Source organism: Manacus vitellinus, unplaced genomic scaffold (genome assembly GCF_001715985.3).
Source record: "Manacus vitellinus isolate BGI_N305 unplaced genomic scaffold, ASM171598v3 scaffold_14_pilon, whole genome shotgun sequence".
In the NCBI taxonomy this organism is placed as follows: Eukaryota; Metazoa; Chordata; class Aves; order Passeriformes; family Pipridae; genus Manacus; species Manacus vitellinus.
In genome coordinates, this window is record NW_021939063.1 from 9,325,147 (window position 1) to 9,352,079 (window position 26,933).

General features: G+C 43.9%; 1 protein-coding gene across 1 annotated transcript; it reads right to left on the reverse strand.

Moving 5' to 3' along the window:
- QRICH1 (glutamine rich 1) lies at window positions 1-26,751 on the reverse strand. The gene is made up of 10 exons (XM_008931369.3): window positions 26,371-26,751; window positions 22,478-22,807; window positions 13,448-14,464; window positions 10,011-10,188; window positions 9,236-9,390; window positions 8,322-8,436; window positions 6,891-6,999; window positions 6,499-6,650; window positions 5,720-5,810; window positions 1-4,940 (listed from the first exon to the last, which is right to left on the reverse strand). The coding sequence occupies exons 2-10, from the start codon at window positions 22,784-22,786 to the stop codon at window positions 4,748-4,750; spliced, it is 2,319 nt and encodes a 772-aa protein (XP_008929617.1). The 5' UTR covers window positions 22,787-22,807; window positions 26,371-26,751; the 3' UTR covers window positions 1-4,747.
- Window positions 26,752-26,933: the final 182 nt, after the last annotated feature.

Here is a 26,933-nt window from a genome sequence, read left to right on the forward strand (position 1 = left end):
TGCAGGGAAAAACATTTTATTTCCAAGCAGATTACAAAGAGCAGAGAATATAAGAGTAAAATTAAATTAAAAAAATAGTTGAGTGCATCTCTTTAAAATGATTTGTAGTGTGAGTTACTCACGGGGCAAAGCTACTGGAGAGTTCTGAAGGTCACTTTGCAGGATGCCAATCACATGTGCTGTTTAGACCTGGGTCAACACAGGAGGGACAGACAAGACGTATTTTGCATATAGGCTGCACACTCATTATCAAGCGAGGCTCTGGGCTGCAACTGGACCCTGCCTTTCCGAGACATCCCCTCCACCTCGTTTCTCTCCTGCAGTTCCCTCAAGTTCTAGACATGGTTTATTGCTGCTGTGAGTTCAATCTGCCTCCCCATTCTGATGAGCTCCAATGAGAAGGAAGAAGCAGGCAAACGTGGCTGCCATGCACAAGGTTATACAGGGAATGTGGCTGCAGTGCTGAGGGCAGAGCTTCGGCCACACAGCAAAGGGAACCGACAAGTAGGGGGCACAGCGAGTGCTTCAGAGATTTGGGGGCAGCATGTCAGCTAGACTTCTGGAAGAAGATTTGAGATGCTCCTTAAGGTAGGAAGAGACTCAAGTGGAGAAAAGCTCCTTCCTATGCATTGGCACCAGTGAAACAGAAGAGGCTGAATCATCAGGATAAGGTGCATTCCCTGTAATATCTGAGGAGCAGCTCCAGCAGTAAGATGGGCAGAAAAACCCCATATAGGGTGGAAGACAGCTGATATCCCACTTTAACAGTGATTTAAGAGTCCAAACACTAATTCCAAGTCAGTTACTATGAAACTCACACAAGAATGCAGTTTGGCTGGACTGTGCAGAGTCAATCAGTCTCTAGCAGCACTCAGACCAGCAAGAGGATGTGCAACTACAGCACCAGCAAGTCCTCCACCCCCTGTATGCTAAGTGGACTCTTTTCTACCACTTCTGGATCTGCTCTTACCACAGCATAAGGGGCTTGGAGGCCTCATCCCTTCTGCTGTAGCACACAGTAGCCCTAATGCAGCTGAGAACAAGACTGTCTTAATTTCTGCCCCAGGAGCAACAGTGCAGAAGAGAATTCTTATCTAGGGACCAGATTACATATTTTTTTATTGCCCGAGGCAGAACAGTTCAGGAACTACTTCAGACCTTGTGACCCATCTAATAAGTCCATACCTCTAGGGGTGAAGAAGCCAATAGATGAAAGCCCTATTAAGTTACTTGGACCATTCCCTTTACTCACCATTCTACACAGAAGAACCACTCCCTAGTCTGCTCGTTGCTGCTTCAGCCATTACCACTCAGAGGAAATGCTTGAACTCTTGAAAGCAAATGAAAATCTAATGGTGCCATGGACAAGCGTGTAAGAGGCTACAAGTTTCCTAAAGAAAGCAACACTGTTAGTGTCAAGAGCTTGGACAATACATGAGTCTCATGTCAGAATGTGAGGTGCTTTACAACAGTCAGTCACGCTCTGATTTCCATGGTTCCTTTCATACCCCGGCAACAAGATGGGCACAGTTCAAAACCAACATGGCAGGGTCTCTACCTTGACTTCTCAGCTCTATTTGTTTAGAGATCAATGCATTTTCAGCCTGTCTCATACAAGGCATGGGGCAGGGAGAGTTCCTGTTGAATATATACACGCATACAAGAGCGAGCAGTTTGGCACTCTTGGAGCCGAGGGGGAATGCCCTTGAAGCAGCAGTCAAGCTGGTTATAGGAAAGTGTTAAAAAGCTATTTTACATGTTTGACTGGGAACATTTCCCAGAACTCGGACAGCAACTCTAAGCCATAGCACTCTTCTGTGCTACTCTGTGCACATATTCCTATGAGCCCCTACAAGGGAGCAGATCATGTTCTTCACTATCAAAGAACATAGTATTTATATTCTAGAAATACTGTACCTTTTAAATTAGCTCCAGAGAGCCAGACTAGAAGCCAGGTCCAGGAAAATAATCCTTAAGTCACAGTATATCGATTGTCTCTAAAAATAGGGAATGAAGTTAACACAGTGGACATTCTGATGAGACAGTACAGAACAGTACAGCAGTCCACTTCTGCATCAGCAGATCCCTCTCCTATGTACATCTGAACAATGAGAAAGTAATGGAGACACTTCAGTCCATCAGGACAAAACCAATCATCAGGAGATCTCCACAGCTCACCACGTGCCAAGTTTCCCTGTTACTAATCACTATACTCCAAGATCAAGGAGAACTCTTCCCCTACAAAGACTTTAGATCATCCTGCAGTTAAGGGTTGTAAGGAAAGTGCACAGCCTAGAATTTTAAGGTAACACGGAATCCTGTTTCCCCAGAAAACTCAGCTGAAGTACCTGTTTCATCCCTAACCTGCAACTGCCCCAATGTTCTGTCATGTTATTGCAGCTTCTGGCAATTTTTAGACTAAGAGGTGACTCCCAAGGTCACCTAGTGAAGCAACTGGTACAGGGTGTATCTGACAGATGGTTTAACACCCACTGTACTTCTGATGGAGACAGCCAAGGCAGCAGGCTTTGCAACTCTGCTCAGAAGATGGGACAAACTGCCCAAAAGAAAGGGAAATCCACCCTATGCAGGCCTGTTGGGGACCCTGAGCAACAGGCACATGCAACTACTTGAAATAGTGGGAGCCTGCCCCAGCAATGTCCTTAACCTCTTAAATTAGGGCCAAAGATGGACATTCCAGTCACTAAGATATGGTGAAGAGATTAGAGGATTCTGACAGCTGAAGCACTACTGATGATCCCAACAGCCACTCTGCCACAGGGGCAATGATGGATCCAAGCAGACAGCTGCCAGCACTACACACTACGCAGGCACCACCTTCCCAGTTCACCCACTGGGACCTGGGCACCAACCCCAGGCTGTTCTCCCCTGGCCTACCTCTGAGGGCAGACACTGAGCTAAGAGTCTAAAGTAGAGTGCAGGTTTTACAAAACAACAGTGCATTGCTACTTCACCTCTCTGCACTTATTTGAGCACAGAGTCCTACAGAGGGAACAAACTGCTCATACTGACAACTAATTCGAGCACACGGGCTTCCTTGGGAACACCAACGTCAATACAAAGCATCAAGGGCTTGGGAAGTCTCTCTAAGCGTGCACGCCTCAACACTGCTCACGAGCACAAAGACAGGAAATGTTATGGCTACTCTCATTTACACTGTGCACAACCAACAGAGAGGGCAGACCTTCCTTCTCAATACAGACAGGTACTGGTCAACAGAGGCTTCAGAAAAATTGCTTGCTTGTACACAAGTTTAAGTTCTTTTACTGTAATATATATTTAAGTATTTACCTATGTATTTTGGAACAGGGAAGGGATATGAGGTGGAGAAGCAGGGAAGACAAGTTCAAGAAGCAGAGTCATCTCTCTGCATCCAAGAAGCTGGTGGCACAAATAACAAGCCTGGCAAGTGATCTCCCATTTCAAGCACGGTTGGCTACCCGCTGGGTTCAAAAGAGCAGACTATTTGTTAATGATATAAAATATCGCAACCATTTAAGATGCAGCAAGGCAAGGCTACAGAGCTGGGGTTTATGATCATGAACGATGCCAGGAGCTACACAGCTATGTTAAAAACTGTGAAAAGGCTGTTAATAGCAGGAGTAAGCCATATGCTGCTCCTGGAAGGCCTTTTCCCTCCAAAGCCCCTCCATCATGCTGTTGGTGTGATGTATTTAAAAAGGAGAGGGGGATTTTTCTAGGGGTAAAGCCACAGAACATGAGGACAGTCTGATCTGGTCTCACAGATCCCATGTTCCTAGCCTGGCACTGAGCTTCCATCAGCAAGCAGACATTCAGGTCCTTCAACAGAAGTTTATGCCCTTCTACCTTCAAAATTTGTAGAGGTGAAAGAAGTCCAGCAGAGCTGAGCTGGAAAGCACAAACAGGGATGAAAACAACCAGTTTGCATACTGATCTTTGTATAATGACCCCCCACCCTCACAGCTCACTCTTCCCCAAATAAAGACACATTGTTCAATGGCATGTTGAAAAGACGTGCTCGTCATTCTTAATAAACAACTAGAGTAAGAATACATAAGAGAAACAGGGTGGTATCTTTATATGATACACAAGTGTATGTTACAAGAATTCCATCAGGCACAGAAGCCTCAAGGTTTAAGGCCTCAATGTTAGGCCAAAAAAGAAGAGTGTGGTAAAGTTTGTACTTTTAACATCTAAAAATGTCACTTAAAGGTCTGAATAGAAATTGTTGGTTTGTTTTTTTTTTTTTGTATAAATCATAATTGCAGTTCACTCTCTCCTCTTTCTTCCAAGATATCAGCAAATTAACGTCCAAGCACAAGAAAAGAAGATGCCTGCCTCTCCTCCACTGGCTGAGCAGGTCCATCCATCATTCTGTGCCCTCTAGGCTGCACGTGCTCCAGGGAGACAGAGGCCCTGGCCAACCAGGCCAATCCTGTAGTTCATATTTTCTACATCATAAAAAAAACCCAGAGTCAACCAGCAGCTTTCCACAGCTCCCAGCTTGCAGGGGATATGCAGCCTCCAATGGTTCCAACAGTTTGGTGTGTTGGGTAGGATACACAATGGGTAGGTTTTCCTTTAGATTCTTTTAAAGAGAAGAAGCCTAAAAGGGCTTCATAACTACACCAATAAAAAACCAAAAACTTAGGCATCTCCTTTAGTGTAAAAGTCTGTACAATTTCTCTTTGCTTGTCCCTCCCCCATCACCCTGCCCCACCCCTTCTGAGCCACAAAGGATGCCTTAGTGCATGGTGCTGGCATTAGCCACGGCAAGAGCTTCCTGAATCTCTCGTATCACCAGGATCCGGGTGAGCATCTGCTCCATCTGCTCTCTGCTGATCGGCTGGATGGAATACCAGATAGGGCTGTTGGGGGCCACCACTGGCTCCGGTGTCAAGTAAAACGTGTCATTCCGGCCTTTCACACTCTGGGGGCTGTGTGAGGAAGATCAGAAATAACCAGACTAACAGAATGCCCTAGAACGGAGAGACCACCACTGTCCTCCCCCCAGGCTTCACAAATCCTGACAGTGAACATCTGGCTGATGAGATATAAAGGTACAGAGTTACACCTAGAGACAACACTGGTCCCAAAGTTTTAGGCCATGCCAAGCTTAAAAAGCCATGGTGATGACTACAAGAAAGTAATTTTTTTTCACACTGGTAAATATAACACACACATGGCTTTAGGGGTCTTTCAGAGTGAAGCAAGAATGGAGTATTTTCACATTCAGGCTACCTGCAGATCTATTTGTGCAGAGGAACCTTTACATTAAATATCAGAATCATCACAGTTTAGAGGCGAGTCCTTTGAGACTCCCTCCAATCTCTGTAGCAAGTCCTCATTTTTGTTCAGAAGATGATTTGAATAAGACCCTAATCTCATCTCCAGTAGTGGATGCTCCAAGATGACTTGCAACTCACAGGCAGAAGAGCAAGCTCATGCCAACACAGCAAACCTCCAAGTATAAAATTAGGGGCAGCCAGTTCACAAATCAGGATTTGTCTCTTTTAAATACCCCAGAAGTTCAACTTACATGCCATCAGACTAAAACCCACCCTTTCACATCAACACCCTCCCCATTTAAGTAAATTTATGCAAACATAGAAACTGTGCCAGCAATAACACACAGTCCTGAGAACTAGACCAGCCACAGGGTGCAGTTCCCCAGTCAGAGCAGACAAGCACCACACACACAGACAAGAGCTCTCACCATTTGAAGAGGTAGAAGTCATACAGCTTTATCGGACACCTCAGAGGGTTCTCTGGATTCTCTGTCTGCTCTGCATACATGTCATCTGTAACTACAAACCAGCCCCCCAGAATTGTGTCAGACTGTGTAAGCACAGCACACTGAGCAGTACCATACAGCCTCAGCACTCTGTAGCACCTTGTCACCATGCAAGAGCTAGCAAGAGACATAAGGCTGTTCCAGGGCAGAAGCACCCGGCTCTAAATGCTCAAAGCATTATATGGAGAGCTTGCTTTATCCCAAGGCTACTGAAGTTCACAACCCATCCATATACTTCTTTCCATTTCTCCTCTACCAGTGCCCAAAATGAGGGAACTCTCTCTGAGACTGCAATACCTCAGCTACATCGTGTGCTTTTAAGAGGACAGATTGTACTTACATAGGGGTTCTGGTATGGGTTCACATGAATCAAGGTAAGAGGAGCCCTCCCAAAGAATTTTCTCCGTATCTTCATAAGCACTTACACCCAATAGCCTCTTTGCCCATAAAAAAACAGAAGTAACAAAAAAGTTATCCTTAGTTCTTGACGAGTCTCATATGCCTGAGGTAAGGTATGTCCCCAGGCTTATGATTAGAAGGTACTATGCTCTCTTGGACCAGAATACATGGAAAACTCAGACTGCTGGGCTGAAGGTAACTGTCAGAGCCTTGGATTCCCTACCTGCAAACATCTCCAGGTTCATCCACTTCTTCAAGCCCAAGTAAGTAAAATATTCCCAAAGAAAACTCCTAGACACTACCTTTCTGTCCTGTCTGGTGCATGCCTGGAGCCTTCATATAGCGGATACTCGTGCTTTTATCCTTGGGATTAGAAGGATTCTTCTTGGTCTGCCTCAGCACCTTGGAGAAGGCCAGCTTCATGTGCTGGTCTACTGTTTTCAACAGGAAATATCTGAGCAGCAAGAACAGAGCACAGGACATTTAGAGGCAAGGTAGTTATCTTTTGTCATTGTGAGCAGGCTGAAGCTCAAACCAACCACTGAGTTAAAGGCTTTTCCAGCAGCAGAGCATGCAACAGCCATAAATTAACCCGTGATTTCACCCTGACCCAGTGCAGCAGTTCCCCACCAACCCTGTCAAGGCATCTGAAGTTTTTTTATTCCCCAAAATTCCCAAAGACTTAAGTACTTACTTTGTATTGAAAAACATCAGTGTAGTGAGCAAGGTGGAAGGGGAGTGAGCTCCAAGCTGCTTACACTCCCACAGCATTTCCTCTGTTACATGACTGGAGAGGATGTAACCTGCAATAACCAGAAGTCAGCATCATGCCAAGATATAGACACAGTGTGAACACAGGTAGCATTTTATAGTCTGTAAGTATTGAAGAGCATATAAATCTTAAGGGAAGGAAGAGGAGGAGATTCTCACTGATGTCAAGATTCACTGCTGTGCAAACAACTTTTTAAATAGCAGGTACAATTAGGATATAACACTTGTACACATACATCAACCTCTAGTTGAAGAGAGTGTGCTTCTGCAACACGCCTTTACATCCCAGCCCATAGAGAAACAAATACTCACTTTAACAGCTTTTAATTAATGGCTCAACTCCAATGCAGATGCTCTTAATCCAATAATATGTGAGAGCAGGCAGGCCAGTGTAACAAATCAGCTCTTGGCCCTGTGCACAGCTTTAGTCAGCACACAGTGCCAAGTGATGTATTTGGACACGAGTAATCCTTTGATTCTCAGATATTTTTTTTCCTTTGTGTAGAAGAGAAATACTATACTCCAAATACACAGATATACAGAAAAACAGACAGCACTACAAACTCCAGGGCTTGTGGAATGACAAAGCACAGATCAAACAGCCAGAGTGAAAACAAAAGGATTCCAAAACTCATGGTGCTACTTAGTCATCTAGCCTGTAAACAGCAGCTACTTTTCTGAACACAAGCAACAGCTTCTTCACTGATGCCCAATCCGATCAAAGGGAATGAAGCAATGAGAAACCACGTTTCCATGCTCTGAAAATGCAGTTCTTGATCTAGTTCTCATATGCAACTCTGTCAAAATCTGTCTCTCCTGGAACTGCCCTGCCACCCCCACTGCCATCATCTCCTGAACACAAGGTTGAGCTGCAATTGATTGGAGGCTCTAAACACTCATTGTTTTTTCCTTTGACACTCATTGGTCCTGCAGACAGTATCCATCTGGCTCCATGGCACCATGACAGTGCTGTATTATCTCCCAAAATAACAATACATATTAGAGGCAAGATGTACTAGTACTTCAGATGAGGAAGCCTGATTCAAATCAAGGATCAGCTGGCTTCCAACTAAGCCAATCTCACGACACTACAAAATCCCAACAATCTGCCTTCTGATGGGTGGCAAGTGATAGACAAATAATGCTCAACAACAGTCAGGGCTAGAGCCTGACAAGTGCAGTAACCCCGGCATTCACTGCAGATGCAACATTTTTCTTCATGACTAGCACGAGCTGCCCTGGGGACAGCAAATACTTCAAAAGGGTTTCTATTCAGACTACACTCAAGAGGTAGGTTCAGTTTAAACATTCCAAACTCTGGAAAGTTTTGGAGTTCTTAAACAAAAGTCCTTACCAAGAGGTGAAACACGGGGCTGTATGTCCTTGAGAACTTCATGCAGCCATTCAGTGAAACGAATATAGTAGAGATCTGAGAAGATGTCATCAACTCGGCCATTTTCAAAGAGATACTGTAAGAGATTCACAACATGGTCCAGTACAGTGGGAGCCAGTGTGTTCCTCAGACCAGACCTTACCCTAAAGGCTCATGTACTCAGTTAGTCAAGCATTTTACAGCAGAGCACTGAAGACTAATACATTTTACTTGAAGAGTGAGGACAGTTGCACCAAGGCCAGTACAGGATAGGTAATCTCAATTACTACCATGAGAATGCCAAAACAGAAAAAGGAAAAAACATCTTACAAAGTGAAGCTGTTTGGATTTCACCTTTTACTTCAGGTGTGTTCACTCCAAGTTATTTCACATGACTGTTCTTTGGACACTACTTTTTCATGTTATTGACAGAGATGTTCAATTCCCCTGTCAGAGTTTACCTCTGTTCCTGCAGCTCTTCCAGAAAGCACTCTAGCATTACCAGCTCAGATTTCCCACACCACAATAAGTTCTTGCCTGTTAAAGCTTCGACTAGATTAAGTTTTGACATTGACGACTCCTTCAAACATCATCCAACCCTCCTCCTCCCGCTAAAAAAATTAAAAGGATTTATTATTCTCACCATGATACGGAACTCAATTATTAACAATTCAATTATTAACAATTTCACTCATAGATGAAAGCACTGCTGTGCACTAATGACAAGTCATCTGAGGTTTGGGTTTGTTTTTTTTTTAAGTAGAGATACTTTTTTCATATAAAATTGTTGGGAAGCTTAATAGAAGCCACAGTCTCCATTGTCATAACCAGGAGTTCTCCCTATACGTGCTGACAACACACATAGCCCTGCAGCACACAGAGGTGTCCTTTCCTACCTTCTGAATACACAGGAAGATATAGTAGAGCACATCTGGATCGTAGGGTTCACCATCACCATTTCGAGCTTCTCGTGTCATTAAGCACAGACCGTAATTCAGCTCAGCCACAGCTGAAGAGATGAGATCTTCCTGGAACCTCAGCAGCTGACGCCCTGGAAAAACAAAACAAAGCCATATTATTTAAGCCATAAAGCTATATTATTTCCCAATATTTCAGGAATGATTTCCTGCATCTCCAGCTTTCTCGTTCTATCTGGCAGGTCCAGTACTACCTCATTCCCCCAGTATAGTAAAGTAAGCTAAAATAAATCAAGATCTTAGGCTGTCAGATCTCCTAAAAGATAAAATGGGCAAGAGTTTAACAGCAAGATCCTCTGTCCTGCCGAAGACATGACTATTGCCTTCTATTACCGTGTTCACAATGAAATGCTGCCCTGCAGCAACATGAAAACAGCAACTCTATGACTGCTCTACCAGCTCGGCTGGCGTTCACAGCCTGTTTGTTCATCCATGCACCACACTCCTGCAGTGCCTTTTTCTACTGCTACCAGGTGCTCAAGGGGGCTCAGCACTGAGCTAATATCTCCCCTGAGACATGTCCTGTGGTAGTGGGAGCACACTATAATTAGTACTGCCAAGTAAATCAAAGTTTAGATTTAAAAACAATCACTGACTAAACAAAAGTGTTTTCCAGAGCAGTAAACACCTAACATTTTAGTCATTCCTAATCCTACTTGAAAGGAAACAAAGGCCATGTTGGCATGACACTTACTTCCAATAGGTGCTAGTCTATTTTGAGCTTCTTTTTCCAGCTCTGCATTCTTGGTCTGTGCCCAGCTTTTCCACACTTCAAGACCTTCTTCTGGCTTCAGAGAGTTTGGAAGTAGAAGTTCAGGTGAAGTCTGCGGCTGTGGCTGTGGTTCAACTTCAGCAACCTGAACAGTTTGAGCCTATGAAAAAAGCGCTTCAGTTTATATACACCCACTTCAACGTGCAACAGCTGGACAAAAAACAAGCAATGCCACAATTATCTCTAGCCCCAGGACACCAGCCTTCTGCAACACTCCTCTCTAACAAAAGGAGTTAACTCAAGGAACGCAACTTTTGTTGTCCAACCCGAATTGCTGCTCAAAAGAGTATCCGACTCTCCAAGAACACTTTTAGTTTGAATGGGCACATCTTTCTTCAGCTAACTCGTCACACTGAACCACCACTGAAGTCCATCTCACCACAAGAGGGGCCCATAGCCCCTCACAGACACAGCAGCTGCAGAGACCGCCAGCCCCTGGCAGGGATGAAGAGGAATGTGCCATCAGCTTTCCTAACCACTGCTGCTCCACACCTGGACTCCCTGAGGAGGGTTCTGGGTACAGCCACATGCTGTACACGGCTGGCATCCCTCCCCACTCAGGCTCTCTTCACTATGCAGTACATAACAGGCACACAGAATAAATATCCTCTGTTCTTATCACTGACAACAGATAAGATTAATTCATTTGTAGGAGATCTAAAGCAATTAGACTAGAACACCAGCATCAAAACATCAATTCAGTTGTAATGCAATGTTCTCAAAATACCAAATACTGGTACAACCCACTATTGTGTGAATACACAGTATGTGTGAATACAACCCACTATGATTACAGACCCTAAGACATCTCCAGACCCTTTGGAAGTTTACTTTGCAGCAGGACCTTAGGTCACCAAGAATTACTACCTCAAACTGAAACTTACTTGTCAGGCAACCAATGGCACCGACCCAAAAGCAGCAATGAGCTCTCCAGCTGCATCCACTCTGCATTCTTCACTACAGCTTCTCAATTCCATGCCACAGAAAGTGTTGTGGCTACCTCAATTAAGGGCTTTACAGACCTTAGTCAAGCTCTCACTGGCATCCTGAATATTACAGAGATAGCAATTCTTACATCAGGTTTTACTTTCTCCTTCTTAAAAGCTACCTCAAAAAGAAACATTTCCTTTGATACTGCCAATTGTCAATATTAGTGAAAGTTGTTCTGACAGCACTAGAGACCACAAGAAAAATGGCACAGAGACTTTAAACACCTTTACCTTACCTAACATAAACAAACCAACCAACAACTAGCTTAAGAGGCAAAGTCTGCAAGAATCTCAAGACTGGAGCTTTCCAGCTGCCTCTGGTTGGCTTCTCATTTCCTGCATCAGCTCTTACTAGCTTTTTGCTTATCAGCCCCTGCAGCAGCAGTGTGTAGTACAGCTGCAGAGACTGAAGGGACCAAGCTTTAATCAAGGCAGATGGCGACAAAGTTTAAGTTGTGAAGAAAAGCCTCTGTCTTAACGAGGACAGAGTCCAAGGGTGAACTGACACCTTGTTGTAGGAGCCAGGACTGAGCCTCTGCTCTCCTCCAGAATGGTGCTCCATTACTCTCCTGAGAGCTGAAAGCTTCCCAGAACCAAGCCCCTCCTTCAGCCCAACCCAAGGGACAATCTTCTCCCTGACCTCACAGACACCTTGTCCAGTATGAAGGTTGGACACAGTCTGGAGTTAAGCTGGCAGTTGCTTCTAAACGGACTTATATTTTCAACAAATAGAGCAAAATAGCTGCAACTTGCCCAGGTCCCACGGAAGCACAGTGCCAGAGGATAGTGCAGGGCAGGCAGGCAATTTCCTTCTCAGTTTCACAGCTTTGAGAGGGACAGCTCCCAAAAGTTTGATGTTCACTTGTAGTAGCTTTATTGGCCTCTTACAGGAAGAGTGCATCCCTATGGAATTGCCTCTGTACTTAGAGGTTTATGCCACACCTCACACAGTACAGAGCTGGGATCAGAAAACTGTCTGATACCCAAGAATTGCAGACCACTGTACACAGGAATACACAGCATCAGCAGAAACTTTACAAGTAACCATTGAAGAAATTATGGAGCTAATACCTCAGAAAGACTCCTAAGAATGTGGGTCATGCTCTTAAAAGACCCTACAATAAGTCTAAAAATCCTATTTAGGAGAAAGGCAAAATGTTCTATCAATTTAGTTTGTTTAAACAACTGTAAGTGATGAAGTGATTTCTGAATTACCCATAAGAGGAAGAGAGGAATTACAGAAGGGTCTTTGAATGTGACAAAACAAACAAACAAAAAAACCCAACCACAAAACCCCCCATGCATTACAAGATCCATAAGCTGTAGCTTAAAGTACAGCTTTATAAAACAGGGTATCCAGGATCTGAAAGTTATCTGGAGCTGTAGGGAACCCTTTTTGGTGAAGACCTCGATGGGCTGTAGCCCATGATCAACTTAGAAATGATCAGACATGACTACAGAAAGCAATCCTCCTTGTCTCAGCGCTTACTGATAAAGCAGAGGGCACAGACACCTTTATAAAGCCAATAATGTTATTTATAAACTGGAAAGAATTTGTACCAACAGGTACGCTAGCAGGCTTGGGTATTTTTGCCCTCATCCCATTCAGCAAAAAAAGGCTTTGACAGATCAATCACTTTTCACTTTCTGGTAATAAAAAAAAAATAAGTTACATCCATTTGCACACATAAAAGAGACCACTAATAGCCCCAGTTATTCAAGCTTTAAAAGTCAATTCGAAATAATCTATGGCTTAAAGTTGGCAACAAAGTCTTTAAAAACACTAACAAATTTGGTTGCCACATTTGCCACAGATTATGAAGAGGTGTTTACTTGCCACTGATGGTTACTGTGCTCTTGAACACCAGGCACTTACTAGAAGCAGGACATGGTGTTACAGACAGTTACACTTGATCCAGGAAGTTTGCTCACAACTAGTCAGATTTTGGCACTTTACCCAGGCACTAGTGTCACATAACAACAAAGTAACTGATAACTAGATGACTAGTATATATTTGCACACCTTATTTGGCTGCAATCATCCCTGCCTGTCCACTGCAACCTCTGAAACAGTTCAGGAGAATACTGCAGACCTGCCATGAAGAAGCTGGCAATGAGCATGTATCTATTTATTTACACTACGAAGATCAAAACTGTACTTTGTCTTGGGAAGTTTTGAATCCTATAACTATTGACCAACATTAACACATTGTTGCAATCTTACACCTATCAAGTACCCTATGCCATGCCCAGGCTACTGGGACAATCACATCTCTGCTTCCCAGACACTAGCTGTCTGTTGACACGCTCCCTCTCCACAACATTTTCAAGTTGTTAATCACCTGAGACCAAGAAGCAGTTTTAACTTACTGAGCAAGTGACTTGTAGTTGCTGCTGCTGCCCTTGCTCTTGGGGTGTGGGCTGCTGCTGTTGCTGCTGCGGGTCCCATATGTGCACTGTCTGTGCCGTGTTCTGGTATGTCCCTGCCACAGCCTGCACTGCCACTGGAATGTGGATGTTGCCATTCATAAACTGTGCTGGAAAGATTGAATTAGCAAGAGTCTGCACCACTTCCTCGTGAGAGTTCTTCACTACTGAAGTACTTCCCACCATCTTATCCTTGTCATCTTCCAGCTTCACGGTAGCCAGTGTCGTTGGTGAGCCACTGACGTGGACGGCATTGTAGGCCTCCTGAGGGATGGCAATGTGGGTTATGTTTTGCTGCTGAAGGTCACCACGTGGCTGAGCGGAGTAAACAGGGATGGTCCAAGTCTCTCCAGTGGGGCTAGTAATGGTCCCAGTGGCACTGTACAGGTGGGCACTGTCCACCGTTAACAAGTCTGGCCTTAAAGAGACGTAACTTTGCTGCTGGCCCTGAGGAATGGCCAGCACTGTGGCAACCGGCTGCCCTGAAATAGCATATGACACAGTAATAGGCATATCCACTTTACGTTTCTTCACTGGCTGAAGGACACTGGCAGAGCTGATCCGCCTCTCTCCCTCTCGTGGGGAGCCTTGTTGAGAAGGTGGAGGTGACAGTGCCCCGACTGTTTGGATCTGTATCTGCTGGCCACCAGTAATGGCCTGTCCTGCCACAAGCTGGGCCTGGATCTGCTGGTGTTGTATGTGTTCCTCCTGTAGCTCTGCAGCCTGGATCTGCTGGGCAGTCTGCACATGCTGCACTTGGATCTGAGCCGCCTGCAGCTGCGATGGGCTGGGGCTCTGAAGAGATTGACTCTGTATTGTCTGGGATGCCTGCTGCTGAGCCTGGCCTTGGATCTGCACTTGGACCTGTATTGGCTGCTCCGACGCCTGATGGACAGAGAGCTGTGGAGAGAGCTGCTGGGCGGAGACCTGCTGCGGTGACTGCTGGACCTGGACCTGAACCTGCAATGACACCAACCCAGCAGTTAGAGATCAGCAAACATCAGCGATTCAACAGAGACAGTCCATCACTGAAGATTTACGATTCCATACATTAATCCATAAGTAAAGATCTCAGGAAAATGAAACCAAGTTATTCCAGAAATGCCTGGTTGATAACAGCAATATAGTAGATGTGTTTGCTCAGCATTGCACAAGACCACACTTCTCAGCACAGACAGAACAGCACATGAGCTACATCTCCACCCTCAAAGCTCTGTGGGCTCAAGCCAATAGATTGCATCCCTGGAAGCCAAAAGAGTCTTCAGACCTATCTGCATTGCTAAAATGTTATTTCAGCACAGGCCTTGCAATAGCAAGACTTTAAGGTCACACACATTACAACCGCAGGAGCTCACCTCATTCTTACCATGCTCTAAAGATTGTTTTACTACTTCCCACCCCGGTCCCCAGATGGATGCAGGATCACTTACAGGCAGTAAGAAATATGGGTAAGTCAAAAACAGCAGTTGGCTCTTTCTACATAAAGCACAGGAATATTACTTCTAAACCAACACTAACAGTGACACCACACAAGCAGGTGTCCACACAGGAGGCTGCAAGTTCAACCTCAACCTCTGTCATGCACTAAGGGCCAACACCGCAGCATTTGTTTTTTAAACTTCAGAAGTATTTTTTTGGCAATTATAATTAAAATCAATCTTTTTTTTCATTATTTACTTACTCCATTTAATACCATTTATTGTCCAAACTACTCAGTTGTATTTTCTAGCTCGTGCACTTACACAATGCTGAATAACACACACAAAACATGTTGACTTGATTCCAAACCAGTTCCTTTCATTTTAGGGAAAAAAAATAAATCACACCCTCTCACATCGATGGTCATTTGTCCAAGGTCTGTCACAATATCTAGCAGCAGCCCAGGGGTAGACTCAAAGCCAGGAGTCAGAGGTACTGCTTCACATCTCAAGCCCCCAAACCAACTCCGTTTGTATCTTCACTCCCAGGGTGCTGAGGTCTGAGCTCTGCTCTCCTTTCCAGACACTTCTCCACCGACTCACATTTACACAGATGCTTCGTCACATCTGCCTTGTCCTAGAAGTGATATCCCAGGTTCCCATGATCATCTGCTTCTCCAGGCTTCATTAACACCTTATCTTAAGACGGGGAATTAATTACTCAACACCTCTCTCTGGAGCCAACACAGACTTATATAGTTGCAAAACTGTATCTTCCTACTCACGCTCTCACCTTTTTCTACCTCACTCCCTGGAGCTGGTCAGGCTAACATGGCATTTGCACAGAGATGCCACACTACTCAACCTGACAATACTAAAAAGAACTACCATGCACATCTGCACTGCACAGAATCTCACTTCCCAACATCACCTCTAAGAAGTCTTGAAAAATGTTAATGACTCATTTACAGCCAAATAAAGAGCTGCTAAGGAAAAAAGTGGGGTTGAAAAATGCACCACTTGCGAGCCAGTTTTATAAGTCACCTCCTGTTAAGAATTAATTTATTTCCAGGAAGAATAGGGTACAGTTCCTTCTGGGAACTATGTGCAGTATACTGTAATCCTGATGACGTGGACTATCTATAATAATTTCCTGCAAGGTAACAAGAAACATGTAACCTTATGTCAGCATGACAGTTTAAAAAGCTGCATCAATGAGTGATCTGATCAGGCAGTCAATTGAAAAAGAAAAGTCATCTATGGGATGTTTCCTCCATTCTATTTGATATCATACTGCCTTGCAGCATGAGTACTGCCTTGGGCAAACAGGCCCAGGTAAGAGTTCAGTTTAAGAAAGCCATATGCAGTCATATCCCTAAGGCAAGTATTCTCTAAAATATTCCATTTAAAAAAAATCATTAATACAGTTCTTAGGATTAATTTAAGTCCTTGTTCAAAAGATTACCTGGGAGGCAAAGGTCAAAGACTGCACAAACTAAATGCATTACTGCACTGATTTATTTTCAGTTTCAAACCAGAAACACTTGCTTTATCTGCTAGGATTCAAAATCACAGAAACAGGCAAACACATCATTTGCCCTGTGCTTCTGCAATGCTTTCAGAATTTGCACAGGTTGACTGAGAGCACCTTAAAAGTACCCCCACCTTCTTTCCGTACACAATTTTATATTACAGTGCCTGTTAGTGCTGTAACATATATAAAGGAAATAATTTTTTTTCTGCTAGCAGTAAGAATTCAAAGTCTGCTCCTGCACTGAAACAATTTTATCACAAGTGCAATTAGAAAGGTAATGGAATAGGTGAAAGCAAGAGGCATCATCAGTAAGAGGCCTGGTCTAAGAACAAATGTGACAAGAGAGCATTTGCTCCCTTCTGCTTTTGTAGAAGAGATCGTTTCAGTTTGAAGGGACTTACACGGATCATCTTGTCCAACTGCCTGGTTGCTCCAGGGCTGACCATAAGCTACAGCTCTGTTGTTAAGGGCCCTGCCTAAATGCCTCTTAAATAAGGACGGGTCTAGGACAACAACCACCTCCCGGAAGCCTCTTCCAGTGTTTGACCATTCTCTTGGTAAAGAAATGCTTCCTAATGTCCAGCCTAAACCTCCCCTGGCACAGACCTGAACAATTAACCATTTCAGAGCCTGAGCCTACAGTCTCTGAAAGTCACAGGCAACTTCCCTCACTTTCAGTAGCTGAGCAGTCACGCCCTGGGGCCCTATGATACTCCTCAGGACTAAATCCTATCGCCTACAACTGGGATGTCTTGCTACTGCTTTAGAGCCAACACTGTTATTGTTAACACCAAAAGAATGAGTCCAGACCCAAACAAGATGAAGTCAGACTCTAGAATCACTTGAAGTTCTCCATGCTGCAAACTGCAGACATCATGCTTCTGATGAGACTGCTCCTATTTAAAAGAATATTGGAGTTCTACCTACCATGCATTACACATCCCCTGTGAATTACATCCATTTTTAACAACTGTATCTTGCAGTAAATCCCTCCTTATGTTCAAGTAGGTTGTACCCAGGAGTGCTAAAAGCATTAATTTCAAATTTACAGGCTTCACCCAGTCTGAGATCAGAGCTTCTTACATTGACCTCATTGTCCTTTTTTTCCTCAGATAGCAAGTTAGACAAAGAATTACACTAAACTTCAGTAGCAGATTTTTTTAAAAGACTCTGTACAAAGAGGAATGTTTTAAATTTACAGGCCAAGACCAACAGGGAGGACCTTAAATCTTCACTTTATGCTAAAGATTAAAGCAAGAACGTTATGCTCAGAATTCCTGGGTTATACTGGTGCAAGACAGGAACATACCAAGTTACCAGTACTGAAAAACTACTTACTGCCAGAAGTCTGGATCCAGCAGCATGAAAAGAATCACTTCCCAGCAGACTACCATCACACAGAAATGCCTTTTCACCATAAAGTAACTAGAAGCTGGATCAAATACTAGCTGACTAGAGAATCAAAAGCATTAGAAATCAGTTCTGTATTGTAACAGGAAGGCAGCACTAAATTTTTAAGATTTCCTTAAAGGAAATTTACTGTCACATTAAGATCAAAAACATATTCTGTCTTCCATTGAGCACATGCAAAGAGTCAATAAGTAACCCCACGAGCATGAGAACAGCTGAAGCCTGGTTGCCAAAACTTTTTTCCTCATGGTTGATAGACAAACTTTCAAGTAGGATTCATAACACATCTGCCCTCTGCAGATTCTCTGCCCAAAAAGGAATCAAACTGCAGAACTGCAGTTCTGAAACAATTGAGATTTCCTTTGCTTGGTAATTCTTTCATCTGTGGACTGACTGGATAACCTAACTCCAAATGAGCACATACCAACTCTTTCCTGCATGGATTTTCTGATATCTAGCTTGCCCTGGAGCACCTGACATGCTCTTAAATGCCTCTTTTCACAAAGAGATCTTGGTTTCTGAGGCTACATTTACAGTAGAAAGTGGTAGTACACACCAAGAACAGACCTCAGAGTAAGACTGAAGACATATTAACAATGTCCACACTATACATTCCAGAAGACTATTTCAAATTTAGGTCTAGTCTTGCCCACTAGCCAAGCTTGACAAACAAACGTTGAGACATGAGATTGCATCTTCCAGCTTCGTCTGGAGGGAACCCAAAGTGACAGGCTCCAAATGTACAAGAGGTAAGAAGGGATAGGTGGCCAACTTGCTATCAGAAAGCATGCTCCAAATCCCTCCCAGAAGTAATGTGGGTGCATCTCAAACTTCCCAAATGAAGTCAAACACTTGGACAAAAAGTTATGAGAGCATGAGAAGAGCAATCTCAATTTTTTAGCCCAATTTAAGGACAGAAGGCCTAAAACACACTTTCTTCAACAACAGTCCTAAGCTAAAGAGAGTCCAGCACTAAAAACTAACACTGTAACAAAGAAATCCTTCTAATATTACACCAGAAAGTGTATGTGCAAGTACAAAACAGATTTAAAGTATAGAGTAAGTGAAAAGACTGATCAGTGAAGTAGCAGGAAATGTTGGAACTTGTTATTTAACTACTTTACAGGAAGTCCTTTGCTATCTAAGTAAACAAGGTCTACAGGAAGGGTACAAGTTAGCTTTTCAGAACAACTGCCAGATAGATTTTTCACTCCAGATTCTTCCTCTGCTCATTCATCAATATCAGAGAGAATTCCATCAGCCACATTGGGTGTGTTTGAACAGTTACAATATCAAGATTATGCTGTCAAGCTGTACACTGGGGAGGGATTTAGGCCTAAGACAGTTAAAACAAATGAACCAAGAATCTCTCCAACAGAAGCCTGCTTCCATATACAAGTAGGTGCTACCTTGAAAACACCACTCTTGACTATAACCACTCTTTGAAGTGTCCCACTCAGCCCAAGTAAATGCTAATTAATACCTGATGCTACACTAAAAACATACTGGCATGTTTTTCAAACATAAACAAATAGGAACCCTACCTCCAAGTCTTAACTGAAAGGTATTTTACGTAGGCATTTAATCATTCCCTATACAGTTCTGTGATTTGCTCACCTGTACCAACCTCCCCTCAAGCCCTGGCCAAGAAACTCTTGCCACCCAGACATCATAAAAAGCTGAAACTGAGGATCTTCCCCATATGCTTCCCAAGCAAAGATGCTTTCTGTCCTCTGATATTACTTCAGTTAAACCTTCTCATGGAAGAGGAAGAGGCACAAGAGGTTCACTGACCTCTGAGGAAACACCACATTCAGTCAGCAAGTCAGCGCTGACACCTCTTCCCGCTGGCATCATCAATTCGTGGCCTCAACGCACGGGACCAACAAGCAACGATCTCATCAAAGGCAGGGCTGATAAAACTCTTACCTAACTGGAGCAAAACACAGCCCTTCCCAGCCACCCCCTGATGCAGCACAGGTTATGACAACTTGCCTTAAACTATTTCTTAAGACCACTAATGGCACCGCTGTGGTACTGGGTGTGGAAGGAGCTCCAGGACACCTGAACTGTAGCACTGACTAGAGTATATAACCCAACAGTTGCATCCACTCAGCCTTCAAAATAAACATTTGGCAACACTCTGTTGAACCTTTTAGGCAAGAAAATCTTGAGGTGGCAACTTCTTCAAACAGGAAATTTATTTTGCCAGGATAAATAAAAGCAGCAAGCAGTCAAACACTGTCTTTGATTGTCCACAGCAAGTAAAACCTAGGATGAAACCTGAGCACTGTCTATCACTACGATCATAAGGCTGTCATTAGCACTTGCGACCGTGAGGTCATCTGACTGGTCGTATTATTAGCCACCTTTAGCAGCACGGTCACACTGCCAGACATAAGCACAGTCATTCAAAGGGTCTTCCACTGATCTGCAATTGGATTAGCAAGAACTAAACAGATTATCAAGTCAAGTACTGGGATGACACAAGTTTAATCAAAAGCTAAGAGGCTTCGGCAGATGACCAAAATTTGTCATAATACAACACAAGCAGTATTTTAGCAGAGGGAGCCAGCTGGACCAGGTGTACTGCACTACAGGAACTGTCACTCCCCAGAGCTACAACAAAATCCAGCTTTATTCAGACCCTGTGCTCTGCCACTGCTGCCACAGTGACAGTCCAAAGACAAGTGAATGTAAATCATGTCTCAGTAACAAATCCTGATAGACAGAAAAACACTCTTGTAAGGGGGTAAAGACATTCTTCTCCACTCTATTCCTGCAGAAAAACTTCAAGATAATTCTGAGCTAGCTGCTCAAATACACCTGAGTCCAACTGCTCTGCTAATGCACAAAAGCTGCAGCCATATCTAGTACCAGATGTGCCACTAAGTGTTCTAGGGGGTTGTAACACCCTGAAGTGAGCAGCAGGGTAGGCAACACAAACACTAATTATGATCTGTACTGACAGATGGGAAAGCGGACATCTAAAAGCAGAGGCACATCAAAACCAAGTAGGAGATAGTAGACAACATTCTTTAGGAAAAATTGCTGAAATCTTGACTTATTTTTTTCATATTCAGGGTGCAGGCCATTCAGTTTAAAAATCAGGAACAGGTGCTGGCAGCAACTCTATGCTTATTTCCAAGAAGGCCAGGTTATTTTTCTCTGGAGCATATGATATATGACCTCCCTCTCTACCTCTGTTACTAGAACACTTGCAAGGGTCAAGCCTGAATTTTGAGTAGTTCTGAAAGGAGGCAGCAGCAGGAAAAAAATGAGGGGAAACAGAAAAGAGGTTCCTTTGACTTTTACAATTGGTTTGGGGGCCTTCCACATCTTCAAGGTTGAGGCACTCAAAAGCCAACCCTCCTAGTTCTTCCACTGAAAAACAAAACTTCTTCCAGAAGACATAGTAGCTGGCAGAACCAAAACCACTCTTGATCAGTTTTAATAGCCTCATGCAGAGATCCAAGTCATGCCTGCAAGACTAGAGGCTTTTGTTGTTCAAAAGCCTTTCAAGACAAGTTATTGTAGGGCAACAGGTTACAAAAGTTCCAGTTAAGCATTCATTTACTCAATAGAGAGTAACTGAAGATGAGTTACCAGTGAAGGAGGTAAGTTTGTCTTTGCTGTAGGATAAAAGCACACAAGTGAGCTGTTAGCACAAGTCTACTGCACTGCACCAAGTTCACACTACCTTATCTCCAGTCATTTGTGACTCCATACCCTCATTTGTTGTAAAAGAAGAGCTCACAGCTTTACATTCTGCTACAGAGGGCAGAAGTGTATCCAAATTACAGCTGTAGACAGAGTTCAGCTGTTTGGAGATATATCATAAGAAAACCTTAGTTCTGCCACCTATGAACTCTTCAAATTACAAAATGTGTCTGAGGACAAAAGTAGTTAAGTTATACATTTGGGGTTTTTTCCCCCTCTGGTGTTGGATTTTCTCATTTAATATTTAATAAAATACCTAATGTAATACCTGCTAAAAAAACGTAATTAAGACAACTCCCTCCACTGTGCAAAAGATGATCTACCTTGATGCATGTGTATATATGGAGTTCCTTTCCTGAAGCGTATCATCCCCTGGTTCATATCCTAAGTTGACTCCCTTGCATTTCCCCCTCACTTAAAAGCCAGTTCAAGAAGGACAACTTTTAGAATGTTCAAGTAAAATCGCTTAAAAATAACTGATTTCATAAAAAGAAAAAAATCCTGAAGGCAAGTTAGATCCCACAGCCACCCTGAACAACCAGATAGTCAGACAGGCAGAGGAGGGTGGTATTTATAGCAGCTTCACAGCACAAGGCTTCGGGAGTTGTGCACACGCCAGAACTGCCGACCATTTCTCCAATAGGTGACACCACTCCATTGCTATGTACGCCGCTCCTCCTACAGCGGGGCACGAGGGAGGCACAGCCAAGAGAGAAATTTACTACCACATTCCTTAAATGAAAGGAAAATAGCGCTGTTCTATATAAAGTTAATTGGTCCTGCCTCTTAAGTACTTGTCTGAGGCTTCAGGTTAGGCAGCAGCTGGCTCTGAACACTACTCCATGGGTTAGCAAGTCATAGATACATTTAGAGATGATTTCGGACACTTACCTGGACTTGCTGGGGTTGCTGAACCTGTATCTGCTGCTCTGGCTGAGTTTGCTGCTGGATACTGGTTGTCACAGGACAAGCAAGTTCAAGCAAAGACCCAGCCACCTCTGTGCTGTCCGTGTAAATGCAGTTGCCACCCTGCTGATACACCATTGTGGTGGTGGCCGTCTGCTGAAACTCCTGCAGAGCTTCTGGCCCCTTGGAAGCCAGGGAGTCTAGAAACTCCTTCATCCTGTGCTGGGGGATCGTTCGTGCCTTCACACGGATGTATTCTTCAAAGGAAATGGTGTTCTCCAGAGAATTATTCATATTGCAAGGTCCTCAGGGTTCCTTTAAGGAAAGAGAAAGTAAAAGTCTTAACTACAGCACTCCGTTGACACAAGGATATTCCTAACTCCAGTAACTAATTTCTCATCGCAAGTACTGTATGAAAACTGGCAAACATGCACAGCCAGATGCCCAAGACAGATGCTTTAGTTTTATGAGGCATCTTGTGCTACTACACATTTCTCAGATTAACCCTTGGCAGCTCAGGGGAGTCTGAACGATACCCAGGTGGGACTGCAGAACTATTCACGGAGCTCACTGCCTTGTAAACTCTCCCAGCTCTGTACCTCACCCAGACCAGGCGAGTCCCGTACCACACAAATCCAGTCGCACATTCCATTTGTTTGCAGCATGCACTATTAGCAACAGAGGCTCAGAAATCAATATCTGTGGCCCTGCTTTGCAGCCACAGAGGTGGAGAACCGAGCAGTATGTTCTATCCGGCCATGCAGTGCTATTCTAGGCAGCTAATGGAAAGCACAAGGGAAGAGCAACAGATGCAGCATTCAGCCCATCGCTGTTAGGACCAGGGCAGCCTTATCGATTTGAACAGAGCAAGCAAAAGGAGAGTGCTGGAATCAAGAGATTCCTCATATAGGGAACTACACACACAGAGAAGCAGAGCTCTGGAAATGACAAAGGCAAAGGCAACAGCATCATCAGTTCTTGATCTCCTTTTAATATGGGAAGAGGTTAACATGAAACATGCCATGTATGAAGACAAAAGAGACAGAAGTAGTAATCAGATGATCAAGGAGGAAGTGAAAGCAAAGAAAAAACCACCACCACCAAGAATGACTCCACCTGAGAACATCAGACAGCTCTAGGGTATACTCTGACAGCATTCTTCTCTTATTGACTTATCTTGTTTAAACCCACAAATTGTTTTTGCAGTGAGTATACTGGTTGTTTCTAAGGCACTAATTAGCCTTGATAAAGCATAAATAGATTTGAGCTAAAACATCATCAGATACTGAGACAGTTGGGAAAAGAAGTGAAACAGCACAAGATTAGGACTAGTAGAGGTGATTCAGCACTACTAGATCAAGCTTGCATAAAGGAGGAAAAATGGACAGACATAGCTGTGTACAGTAGTTCTAAAGAGAACAGGTACAAAAGCAGAACTTTATGTATCCTTTTACCATGATTTAACAAAGCAGAACCAAGACAGAGATACATGGTTGAACGTAAGACTGCCAAAGCCTGTGTGGAAACGAGAGTTAGCTCTAGGCTTTCCCTGGCACTCAAGCAGACTGCACAAGTCCAGCTTCAATCATCATCAAAACCTGGGAGAGCTGGAGCAAATACTAACCCCTTTCTGTATTATGTGTCAGCAGTCCAAACTCATAGCAGTTTTTGTTTACATGGAGGTTCATGGCTAGTGCATTGGACCAGCCTCACAGGAGAAAAGAATTAATATCAAAGGTAAGGGGAACACACATGAGGCAACTTACGTTCTAGCTATAGTTTCTGGACTCACTAAGCCACGTTTGTTGCTGTATGAGATTACTACAGAAAATATTCTTAAAATATGCAGAAATGTTTAGTAAAAAGCACCAGTTAACAGTGTTCCCTTAGCAAATCCAACAGCTCTGTAAATATCAGCATACAGAAGCTCCTGTAGAGCCCACAGCTGGACAGAAAAACAACTCTCCTGCCTTTAAGAGACACTGGTCTGACACATTTTTGAGGCAACTCTGTGTGACAGAGCCAGTAAGACTGTTCACTCCTCCAGGAGTACTAAGTATTAAGAGTACTTTACACCACTATAGGACATGTTAATCTTTTCCCAAGTGTGAAACCAAGGGAGAACAACATTGTTAATGCATCTGCAATGACTCAGACAAGACCTACACCAAGTCTTATGAATGTGTTTTGCATCTAACTGTGAGATGCTGTTACACACTCTGAGGCTGGAAAACAGATTTTGAGTGATTAACTTGTCCCAATTTTTTACTTGGAACTTGCAAGCACTTGACTTCAATATTTCAGCGAGGCTTTCAGAATAGCATCATCATTTCCCATGTCCACCCTGAGGAGCACCAGCAGACACAGCTTTGAGAGGGAAGACTCTTCTGAGAAATAAGCCTCAAGGATGCCATGCTGGGATCCCAGACGTGAACAAACAGGTGCTGTCTGAGATCACAGGCTCTCTGACAGCCAGCTGCTGCTGAATAGGATGGGCTCACCTCTCCCAGGTCCTGCCTTCTTCCTTGCTCCTGTATTGGTGCTTATTATGTTATAACAGCTCAGGGGATAGCTATCCACCTTCTGTTAATCTTATCAAAAGAAGAGAGGGGAGAGGTCAGCAGGGCCGCTGTTTCAAACGACAGCTATCCACTATCCCTCACTTATGCTTTTGGAAGTCCAACCCTTCTGTCACAAGCTGCTCACAGGTCCATCATTCTCCTGCATAGCAGAGACCAGAAGCCACAAGAAACCCAGAAGCACAAGCAGCAAGCCCAAAGATCAAGGAGAGGTCCACCACCAAATCATCACCTACCTCTTCTAACCACCAGGAAGCAGAACAAACAGCATAAATTTCTTAGATACAAATCCTCAACCCTGCTCAGCTGCTCCATCTTAATTAGTTCTTGTTAGCATCAAAATCAAGAGCCTACTAGGCCAGTCTTCCCCTACTAGTAAATCTTCCTCTGTCACAAGGAATCGTTCTTTTCCTCTCTCCTAGTATGCAGAAAAATCTTCCTTTATATGTGCTTTAAGTTACCACACTGAGAGCCACTAATACCTCAACCAGTGAGACTCCCACCTGAGTCCCTGCAGCATTCCAAGTTCGAGGCGTGGACCAGAGCCTCACTGCAACATGAGGCATCTGCTCCTGCCCTTGAACAGCAGCGGGACCTTCCCTGGGTTTTCTCCACAGCTCTCCTACTCTGGCAATCAGACAGGAGTTACAGGCCCGGCAGGTAACAGTGCAGCTGGACTAAGCTTCCCTCAGGGTCAGTCACATCAGTTTTAAGGCTGCTTGGGGTTATTTAACTAAAAGCACTGAACCACTCAAAACTGCACTTCACAAAACTCTACACAGCAGCAGAGGTACCAGGTCTGGAGGAAGACTGAGGAAAGTAACACTGCACTCCCAGAAATTTTACTTATTAAAACTAAACCCACCTTATTTATGACATTTACAGCATTTATGACAGAAAATCTCTGTAAGGCTCCACTGTGCATTCAACAGACTTTTGTAGGGCAACATATGCAGCTTGTTGCTGCAGTTGTCACTTTTACTGTTAGTTATTAAAACACACTAATTTGTGCATTCCATTTATCCCACAGCCACACACTGGAAACTGCAAACGCCTCAGCAGATCTCAGCAGCATGTTTTTAATACTGCATTTTTAAATAAAAAAGAGCACTGAGGAAATAAGTTTCTCCAATAAAGGAAGGTAACTTCTCTCTGTGCAGCATAACTGCATTTTTTTCAGGAAATAAGTTCAAGAAACTCTTTGAAGATCATGAGCACATACGGTTAGTTGATAAAACTTAGATTGAGGTTACTGAAAACACACACACAACTTGCAGCATGTGGACAATCTGGACTCACCAGTCACCATGTTGCATGTATTTCTGCTGCTCTTGTCCTGAGCTCTTAGACTTGTAACGTTCTGGAGAAGACAGAACAAAGAAGCCCTTTCCATCCCCAGTTCCTCTTTCTTTATTAAAGCCATTTTATTTTTAATATGTATTCCATTAAGAAAAAAAAATAATCAGGAAAGAAAGATATGATCATCCACGCAGCTAGTAGCTCCTGCTAAGGAATTGCAAGATGCCCAATTCCTAACCATCGTGGTGAGCGTTACTGGGAACGAGTGTGTGAGCACATCTGTCACAGGGCGCCGTGCGGCGACAGGCGCAGCACGGCCGTGACACCGGAGTTACTGGCAGACAGAACTTAGAACAAGGCAGCAGCAGTGACCGTATCCAGAGCCCCTCCTGCTCCCCCCGCAGGTGTTGCCGGCGCTGCCCCGAGGCCCGGGACAGACGGGAACGCCACGGGCCGCTCCGCCACCCAGCCCGGATGAGCGAAGCTCCGCATTCAGCCCATGAAGCATTGGCCGCGGCTCCGGGCGGGGGATACGGAGCCCACGGGCCTTTCCCCGCCCGCGG

Excerpts from the sequence above, each read along its gene's own strand:
- QRICH1 (XM_008931369.3), bottom strand. The coding sequence starts at position 22,786 with ATGAATAATTCTCTGGAGAACACCATTTCCTTTGAAGAATACATCCGT. Across the intron at positions 14,465-22,477 it reads AGCAACCCCAGCAAGTCCAG|GTTCAGGTCCAGGTCCAGCA; the intron begins GTAAGTGTCCGA and ends GTGTCATTGCAG. Across the intron at positions 6,651-6,890 it reads CTGATGTTTTTCAATACAAA|ATATTTCCTGTTGAAAACAG; the intron begins GTAAGTACTTAA and ends CTTGCTGCTCAG.